The sequence below is a fragment of the Populus euphratica genome, unplaced genomic scaffold (assembly GCF_000495115.2).
Source record: "Populus euphratica unplaced genomic scaffold, PopEup_1.0 scaffold670.1, whole genome shotgun sequence".
Lineage (NCBI taxonomy): Eukaryota > Viridiplantae > Streptophyta > Magnoliopsida > Malpighiales > Salicaceae > Populus > Populus euphratica.
This window is the reverse complement of record NW_011500544.1, coordinates 75,684-86,331: the sequence shown is the minus strand read 5'-3', so window position 1 is coordinate 86,331 and position 10,648 is coordinate 75,684. Positions and strand designations below refer to the sequence as shown.

Genomic DNA, 10,648 nt, shown 5'->3' with positions numbered 1-10,648 from the left:
ATTAATCCAATGTTGAAGTATGAAATTGAAAAAAAAATCAATTAAAAAATAAAAACTCGAGTCAGCCAAGTTAATCAGTCAAATTCTTGGTTTAGATTACGATATTGAAATAATTTCATAAAAATAAATTAAAAAATTATAAATTTTAATTTTAAATAAATATAATATTAAAGGATAAAATTGAAATTGAAAAAAAATTTAGAAAAACAAAAGAGAAATAAAAAATAATTATACAAGTAAATAGTTTTATGGAAAAAGGAGTACAACTTCCTTCTCTTTTAATTTTTTTTTTGTTAATAAATAAATAAAATAAGAGACTTGCAAGAATCTTATTGTTATAAAGAAATAAGAATTTCATTAACAAGACTAAATTACGAGTATAAGTAACGATATAGACCGATAGCGATCCGGATATTATGGTAGCATATTTCCACTCCCATTGCTCTGTATTTCGATAATGTAAATAATTATATCTTATCATATTATATTATAGAAAACACTAAAAAAATGTGGGTTTTTTCACCTTAAATATGTGTATGGTTCAGTATTGTCCATCATATCATATTTTACTGTGATTCTTTGCTCGAATTTTCTTTAATTTTTCTTAGTATCTTTGAAATTTAATTTTAATATAAAAATTTATTTTTTTATTTTTTCAGTTTTTATTTAAAAAAAAAGAAAAAAATAGCTAAATTTTGAATAAAAAAAGGTATCATATCAATTCTAGCTACCAACAACGTTAACCTTAGTAATAACAAGTTTTATTTGGGTAGAAAAGCTCCGCTTAGATGTTTTTAATTTTAAAATTACATAAAAAATCAGATCTAAATTTAAAAAAAAAATTAAGACTAATTTTAATTATTTTATTTTATTTTTTAAGGTTATTTACAGTTTTATCCATATGTTTTTAAAAAAAAATTAAGACTAATTTTAATTTTTTTTTTAGGTTATTTACAGTTTTATCCATATGTTTTTTCTATATACTTTTGAGTAAAAAAAATATAAACTGTATTTTTTCAGCCAATAAGTAAGTATGGTGAAAACCAAACAAAACAGCATCTAGAATTTTTCTAAAAAAAATAAAGCAATAAAATTTTTATAAAAAAATAAAGCCTATTCTTGCGTGGTCAAGTAGAGACGGTAAACCGTGTTGAATCACACTACGTATGAGCGGCGGAGTTCTTGGCAGGTCTACGGGATGGAATATTTTAATTTCTCATGCGCACAGATCAAATCTCGTTCATGTGCTGCTATCAAGTCGTAGATAGCATGCATTCAATTCTACGATCTCTAAGTACTTCTTTTATACAAAATATGAAATCTAACTATAAATGGAACCGCAATATTTGCAGATAATAAAATATAAAAATAAAATTACATTTTAAAACCTTATCATAAAACAAAAGATTAAAAGTTGGCTTTTAATCTTAGTCTAGTACCGACCGTATTTTTCATAATTTCCACTCTTAACGTACAAGTTTTTGGAGGGTATCCATGTTATTGCGATTATATTATCCTAACAACGACATATATATATATATTTGGAGGCAGGGGTAGAATCAAAAAATAAAATTAAAAGGGATTACAATATTAATTGTTTTATTATTTAAGTTAAAAATATAAATATTAGTAAGAGAGGGACTGAAAGAAATTTTATTTATAGAGATTGGGTCCCTGTAAGCCCTCTGGTTGGAGGATAGTGGGATTCTTTTTAAAGTATCATTCAAAATTAAATACTTTATAAAGAAAGCATGAAAATAATTTTTTTGATTGTAAATGTATAGCTAGGAAGTGGTATCATCGGTGAAGCTTTATCTAATACTTTAATAAGATTTAGAATTGAGGCAGTACTTTGAAATTGAATTAGATTTTTTATTTAGAATTGAGACAGTTCATTTATATTGGATAGATTTTTTACGATAAAAATTAAAGAATTCTACTAATATCATCATCTTCTTCTTCTTTAATTAAAATTAAATCATCACATGATAATAATGGACCATGCAAGGTTTTAGTGTAAAAAAGCTTTTATTCGAAGGAAAGTGCAAAGTATTAATATAAAATCAGTCATGAAACTTCACCAAAATTAAAGACTTAAACTGCAATTATTTGAACAAGTATTGAGATAACGATGCAATTAATTCCTCGTCGTTGTGGGCCTCGTGATTTTACATGTTAGGATGAGTTGAAGAGTAGAGAATGAGGAGAAAAACAAGCTAGTAATTAGTCACATGACTGCTACAACAACCAAGCCCACTAAATAAAGGGCATCTTGGTGGTAGGTAGGCATTTCGCAGGAGGCAAGACTTGTTCAAATAATAAATTATAAAAGAAGAGCATTTACACAGACAGATATAACCATACATTCATTCTTTTGTTTTTACTAACGGGATAATTTATAATTATTTTAAAATTTATAAAATTTAAACTGTTGATCTTTAAAAAATAAAATCAGAAAATAAAACTAGATCTCGACAAGTATCCCATAGATGAATTACACCTCCTTTCAATGAGATTCCCTTAGTTCTCCCTGGCTTGAATCCCCCACTAATTAAATACTAGCCATGTTGTTGATGAACATGCATCGTCAGTAGTTCCCTCTCCAGCCTCTACATGTTGCTTTGTTTTTTCTTAATTTGCAATATTTCATTAACTGGGAATTAGTCTCACGTTTATTTTAGGTTGTTGACTGGTTAATTCTAGGTAATAATATCGTCACACGGCATGGACAATAATTATACATGACTCGAAATATCCAAGAGATAGACAATTACCTCATTATTTGTTGGGGTGCAAGAGAACCTCACTCGTGAGAATTGCCGATGATCATGACATGGGAGCACGAGTCAAGGATACAAGCCATTTGGTGAAGAAAAATGCACGATTATTAGGTGGATTCATAGTTTTCAGGCCAGAACTGCCTGGTTTAATGATTTTCAAGTTTTGATCAGGTCATTGCTTGTTGGGTTTTAATCGAATCATCAAGTTGCTAGAGTTAATTTTTTAAATTTTAAAATAATATCTTACCTAGTTATATCAAGGTTTATTTATTTATTTTTTTAATTGAGCTCAATTTTAATTTTAAATTTATTAAATCGAAAGTTAATTTATTAGGCCGGATTGGGTTTTAAAGTTATGGGTAGATACATGTGGTATTTGCTTTACAGCCCCACCGGACTACATACTTTGTGGACATTAATATTATTCATTTTACATGGCAATACGAAGTTTCCCCATTCTCACCAACCACAACCTCACCACCATGCACCTCTCCCACGAGTTAAATTTACCCTTCTAAGCCAAACGCCAATATTGATCCACAAAGACTCCACGCTCCATGATTTGTACCCTTAGATTGTTCCAAATCAATGGCCACAATTCAGTCTCAACAAACCCACTTTGTCACCTCTTGCCGGCCCTCATGCTTACCTACCATCTCCTGTGCATGATATTCAAGACTCCCAACCCTCTATTTAAACCCCCTACACCACCCCTCTATTTCTCTCAGGAAATCCCGTACTCCAAGACTCAAGATTTCCTCTACAGCTACTCCTCTTCCTCCATTCTTCAAGACTGCTTCTCTCTCATTTAAGCTTTTCTTTGGTCTAACATATATATAAATAAGAAATGGAGACAGTCACCAAGAATGGCTACCAAAATGGTTCTTTGGAGAGTTTGTGCAGCAACCAACTTGATCCACTCAGCTGGGGAGTTGCTGCCGAGGCAATGAAAGGAAGCCACTTAGATGAAGTGAAACGTATGGTGGCTGATTATAGGAAGTCTGTTGTCAAGCTTGGAGGTGAGACCTTGACCATTGCTCAGGTTGCATCCATTGCTGGTCATGATACTGGTGATGTCAAGGTGGAGCTTTCTGAGTCTGCAAGGCCTGGCGTCAAGGCTAGCAGTGACTGGGTCATGGATAGCATGGACAAGGGAACTGATAGTTATGGTGTTACTACTGGTTTTGGTGCCACTTCTCACAGAAGAACCAAACAAGGTGGTGCTCTTCAGAGGGAACTTATTAGGTGAGCAAATTAATTTAAAAACCTCCAAACCTAAGTAAATGTTTGTTACTTCAAGTACGGTTTTCCTTTACCTCTACCCTTTTTTCCTTTTTCACTAACGTGGTTGGTTTGAGGGTGGAGACCGGTTCACTCGAAGAGTTGAGTGAATACAGAAAAAGAGAAAGGTGGTAGCTAGGTCGGCTTTGACGCTATTATGACTTTTAAATGATCTCTTATATCACGAAAAATCCATGATATATTCTGATGAATAGGTGGGTGGGCATCGAGTGGAGGTGGGGTATGGCCGTCCATTCAATGAGTTGTCTGGTAGAGCTACAGAGATCGATTTTCCCATTTAAAGACTTTCTAATTTTCTATGACCCCACTTTTATGGTCCGGAGTTCCTTATTTATAAGATTGGTAGTTAAATTGATCAAGAATGATTTTGTTTTGGTGAGGAGTATTATGAATTTTTAATACAAGCAACCTAACTTTAAATAAGAGCTAGGAAGTTCAATCTTTATCTTCTCACATGCCGACAAAAACCTTCATATTTAGGAATATTCAATTGGAAAGTTTAGGCGAAATTGGTCACCAGAACTGCATTGAGATTTTGGTTAACCTTCTCTAGCTACCAGGTCTTTGAGATTTCCGTCACAACTTTATTTTATTCTTCCAATATCTGTTTACATCTGTTTTGGTTAACCTTCTCTAGCTACCAGGTAAATTGGTCAATGCATGTTTTGACTGCTTAGCTTTGTGGGGAACTCATTGTTTAATCTTTTTTAGTACCTGACAGATTGATACACACAAGTTTCCTTCTTGTGATTTTGTGCTTTCGAAGCATTAACATACAAACGTAATTGATTTGTTTATGGTGTTTTCTTCTTTCCCTCTTCAGATTCTTGAATGCAGGGATCTTTGGCAATGGAACGGAAACATGCCACACACTGCCTCACTCAGCAACTAGAGCAGCAATGCTTGTCAGAATCAACACTCTCCTCCAAGGTTACTCTGGCATCAGATTTGAAATCTTGGAAGCTATTACCAAGCTCCTCAATAACAACATCACTCCATGCTTGCCACTACGAGGCACAATCACTGCTTCAGGTGATTTAGTTCCACTATCCTACATTGCTGGATTACTGACTGGCAGGCCCAATTCCAAGGCCACTGGTCCCACCGGAGAAGTGCTAGATGCTGCTGAAGCCTTTGAAGCAGCTGGCATTGAATCTGGATTCTTTGAGTTGCAGCCTAAAGAAGGCCTTGCTCTAGTTAATGGAACTGCAGTTGGTTCTGGCTTGGCTTCTATGGTTCTTTTCGAGACCAACGTTCTTGCTGTCTTATCGGAACTCTTGTCAGCAATTTTTGCTGAGGTTATGAATGGTAAACCTGAATTCACTGACCATTTGACACACAAATTGAAGCACCATCCAGGTCAAATTGAGGCTGCAGCTATAATGGAGCACATCTTAGATGGCAGCGCTTACATGAAGGCAGCTAAGAAGTTGCATGAAACGGACCCCCTGCAGAAACCAAAGCAGGATCGCTATGCTCTAAGGACTTCACCCCAATGGCTTGGTCCCCAGATTGAAGTAATCCGATTCTCGACCAAGTCAATTGAAAGAGAGATTAATTCAGTGAATGACAACCCTCTAATTGATGTTTCAAGGAACAAGGCTTTACATGGTGGTAACTTCCAGGGAACTCCAATTGGAGTCTCAATGGATAATGTACGTTTGGCTATTGCATCAATAGGCAAGCTGCTATTTGCTCAGTTCAGTGAGCTCGTAAATGATTTCTACAACAATGGATTGCCATCGAATCTCACTGCTAGCAGGAATCCAAGTTTGGATTATGGCTTCAAGGGAGCTGAAATAGCAATGGCCTCCTACTGTTCTGAGCTTCAGTATCTTGCTAATCCAGTCACTAGCCATGTGCAAAGTGCTGAGCAGCACAATCAAGATGTTAACTCGTTGGGGCTTATCTCTTCAAGAAAGACAGCAGAAGCTGTCGATATCTTGAAGCTCATGTCCACAACCTTCTTAGTGGCTCTTTGCCAAGCCATCGACTTGAGGCAATTGGAAGAGAACTTGAAGAGCGCAGTCAAGAACACAGTTAGTCAAGTATCCAAGAGGGTTTTAACTACGGGTGCCAATGGAGAACTTCACCCATCAAGGTTCTGTGAGAAGGAGCTGCTCAAGGTGGTTGATCGTGAATATGTCTTTGCCTATGTGGATGACCCCTGCAGTGCTACATATCCATTGATGCAGAAACTAAGGCAAGTTTTGGTTGACCATGCGTTGGAAAATGGAGAGAATGAGAAGAATCTGAGCACTTCAGTCTTCCAAAAGATCGGAGCTTTCGAGGAAGAACTGAAGGCTCTTTTGCCAAAAGAAGTTGAGAGCGCAAGAGCAGCATATGATAGTGGGAATTCAGCGATTGACAACAAGATCAAGGAGTGTAGGTCTTATCCACTGTACAAGTTTGTGAGGGAGGAGTTGGGAGCTGTATTGCTCACTGGCGAAAAGGTCCAATCGCCCGGCGAAGAGTTCGACAAGGTGTTTGCAGCTATGTGCCAGGGGAAGATCATTGACCCAATGCTGGAGTGCCTTGGGGAATGGAATGGTTCCCCTCTTCCTATCTCTTAAGTATTTTCTTTTACCAATAAATTTGTTGTATTTTTTGACATTTGTTTCGACGGCTTTTCTGTCCTTACAGTTTCTTGGCTATGTACTATATATATATAATGTCATGAAAGGAAAAATCAGTTCTGAATATTTCTATTTCAATATATCTTTTGTCCCTTAAGATTTGAATGTGGTTTTGAAAGGGAGATCAAGGTGGTTGGGAACCAGTTTTTTTTATCAGCAATACAAGTTAAATTCCCGACTGCCATGGATGCCTGGGGAATGAATATAAATAGCATGCCTGTGTTAGTTGTCGAAGCAATTTTACCGGCAAAGGCATCTCAAATGATTGATTCTCTCTTGGGATATGAATAAATAGTTTTATTACTAAAACTATATATACTTGGCAGATAAATATTCCATTAACAAAAACTTTCCTACAGTTGTGAGTGGTTGCAGATCAGCATTGCAATCTCTGTTTATTTGGCAATACCAGAGGTCATGGATGCACTTTAGTGATGTCCACAAATACTGTAATTTAAGTCAACTAATTGGGAGGTGACTGTTATTGTATGTCTTCTCTGGCGTAAACACTAGTTTTATTCATATAAAATATATATTTTTATATATAAAGATATTTTTTAAAATTTAATTAATGAGTTTTGAGTATAGTTATTAAACTCGATTTGAGAATTGATCTGGTTAAGGAACCTGGTTCGAGGTTACACAGTTTAACCTGAAAAAATTAAAAAATATTTGAAATTTTAATATTTCATATGAAAAAATTAAGAAATAATTCATGTAAATATATACTATACATATTGTAAATAATGAAGTTTAAAAGATTATTTCAAAAGGGTTTTTATCCCACATTGAAAAAACATAACTTTTTTTTCTTGTGAACATAAAGTATATATATTAGAGAGCTTCAAATCTCCATAGGTTTTGCCGGGTCAATTTAGACCCGGGTTCCGAATTGACCTAGCGGGTCAAACGGTTTTCTACGAGCTAATTGTTGGCCTGGGTTTTGAATGAAATAAACCCAGCTAAGGCCCAGGGTCTCGAGTTAACCTGCTAAGTCAGGTTTGATAACTATGATTTTGAGTAAAGATAAAGTTATTTGAATAAAAATATTTTGTAAAGAAAATTATAAAAATGATTATAATTATGAAGATTTCTATTACATCAAAGTATTATTCATAAATATTCATGGTTAATACGCTCTTTCAAGACTAAATATTAATTATAATTGTTGAGGCTAATACATATTATATCTTTCTTCTTTTTTTAATTAAATAGAGCAATTATTTTTATAAGTTGAGATATAAAGTGTATCCGAAACTAATAGGTAATTGCTTATTAAATAACAAGTATAATGAATTAACCCAAATGAGAATTCTATATGAAGAGATTGTTCATGCTTATAGAAATACTCACAAAGTAATTACATAAATGATTCTTAAACTTGAAATCATCAAGCTATTTTGTATAAAAAAGTATTATATTTTAATTCTGACTTAACGTTGGTTTGATCAAAGATAATAAATAAATAGATATTTAATATAGCATATCAAAGGTTACAAATTGATAAATATTTGGTATGACATAAACTAATTAAAGATATTTGAGTAGTCAAGTGAGGATTTATCATCCTAAACAAATTAAAAATATTATTTTATATATTTTTAAATAGTATTGATTGATAAATTCTTGTACAATGTGAAATGAGATTTGAAAAGAGTTTCAAGTTTTATTTATATAATCAATGATTGTAGTATTGATAGAAAACATGATTTAATAAAGTAAACATCTTTAATGCTGAAATGTTGATATCAGTCAATTCTTGATAAAAAAAAATGATTATATTGAGAATTTGGTAACTAAAAATTCAAGTCAAACTACATATGATTTTTTTAATATTTAAGGAATCTTGACACATTGCTAGACAATATATTTGATCTTTAAATATAAATAAATTAATTTATTAAATTGATAATAAGTTAAATTATTTAATTTATTTAATTATATTTTGATTATGATTATAATTTATATTTAGATCAATATATTAAAACTTTAGTAGATCACATACATTAAAAATTATTGGTAAGAAATTAAAATATGAGGACTAATCAAATCTAAGTTAATTGTAAATAAATTTTAGAAATTAAGAATTAAAGTGTAATTAATACATGAGATTATAATCTAGACTTAGAAAAATCAAGCATAGACTTGATTGTATAAAGTTTTAATAATTGCTTTGAAAGAAAATATATGATATTCTTTAGGTAACTAAGTGATATTTTACAATTCATAGGATTATTAGATTTTTCTTTTAAATTATGCCACATATTTTTCTCTATAATATAGAATGTATAGAATAAAATAATTAAAAGAGGGCTAGAATGTATAGAATAAAATAATTAAAAGAGGTAGCCCTTAAGACATAACTCTCAATCCTTCTTTTACAAAATAGTTTAAGAGATTTTTTATTTAGTAATTCATGTGAATTATTATTAAAGGTTAAAAATTAAATGATTTTTTATTTAATTAAACTCTAAAAACAAAAATAAAACTGATATTTAAATAATTTTCATTTAAACCTGTAACTTTATATTATGTAAAGGGATTTATAAAGTTTTAAAAGTATTAAAATTATTTTTTGTTTGTATTTATGTTTTTGGCTAAACTTAATATGACAACCATGTTAAGCAAACCATATATGTTCATAGCAAACAGAGGATAATATAAGAGGACATGGATGCGCATTTTGTTGCAAGCTTTATATAATCTTTTTTTTTAATTATATATGCTGGTAATCATGTTCTTCTCGACCATCCAACATTTTTTGGAATAAATGCATGTTATAAAAGTTTACCAAAAATAAATGTTAGGAACTATAGTATTAAAACCAAAACTAAAAAAAAAAACTAGAAAATTCTTAACATTAGAGGTCATTTGTTTTGTTATTGCCAAATAACAATTATAACTCTCATCAAATATCATTAAAATATGTGATAGAATGGCAAAAATCTTCTCTAGTAGTCTCGTCATTTTAAAGTGTATTTGTTTGTCAAAAAGTGGTTTACGAGAACCTATTTTTTAAGTTTTTTATTTATTTGTTTGTTATTAGAAAAGTTGGTCAACAAAAAATTCTTTTTTTTTTTAGATTAACGTGGGTGTCCGGGCCAGCTTGCGCGCACCATGACTAATCCCACGGGCCCTGAAGTTAACGACCATGTAAGCCTCCAGTGGCCATCATATGAGCAACCAAGGACTCGAACCTGAGACCACAGAGGGAGCCACCACCTTGATCCCAAATCTTTACCACTTGGCCACCACCTAGATGGTTACAAAAAATACTTTTAAGTCAAAGAAAAATTTAGCTTGGTTTCCGAAAAAGTATTTTTCTTTTATTTTGGGCGGAAAACACTTTATGAAAGTTGTGAGAATTTTAAAAATATCATATAATTTGCTGATTAAATCAAATTTGGTCCTCAAACTTTAGATTGTTATGTATTTTTTGTTTTGAGTATTTATTTTTCAATTTCATCGCTTTGAATTTAATTTTTATATTAATTTTGGTTCTTATTTTTATAATTATTATTTTCTTTTACTTTATCATTTTTTAATTGATATTTTTTATATATCAAATTTGTTTCTCATTTTTTTTATTGTTACTTGTTTTACTTGAAATAATTTATGACATGATAATTATTATTATTTTAATTTCTTCATCTTTTTTTTTTAGATTTGATTTTTATTATTTTGATTATTATTTATTTTATTTGAGATAATATATGAAATTATATTATTTTCAATTTCATTCTTATTCAACTTTTTAATTTGTAAGATAAAAAAATAACCAAACACTAGAAAATATTTTTCAATTTATTTTCTATTATACTATTAAATATCAAAAAATAATTTATTTTTTAAAAATAAACTACTCTTTAACAAATAAATAGAGCTTTAAAATCATTCTCTCTAAGACCTGACGTTTTACTATCAACAATC

At 31.4% G+C, this 10,648-nt stretch overlaps 1 protein-coding gene across 1 annotated transcript; it reads left to right on the top strand.

Annotated features, from left to right (window-relative positions):
- The first annotated feature begins 3,494 nt into the window (after positions 1 to 3,494).
- Positions 3,495 to 6,820, top strand: LOC105115311 (phenylalanine ammonia-lyase). Its single transcript, XM_011012145.1, has 2 exons — positions 3,495 to 4,025; positions 4,906 to 6,820. Exons 1-2 carry the CDS (start codon positions 3,628 to 3,630, stop codon positions 6,653 to 6,655), a joined length of 2,148 nt encoding a protein of 715 aa, XP_011010447.1. The 5' UTR covers positions 3,495 to 3,627; the 3' UTR covers positions 6,656 to 6,820.
- Positions 6,821 to 10,648: the final 3,828 nt, after the last annotated feature.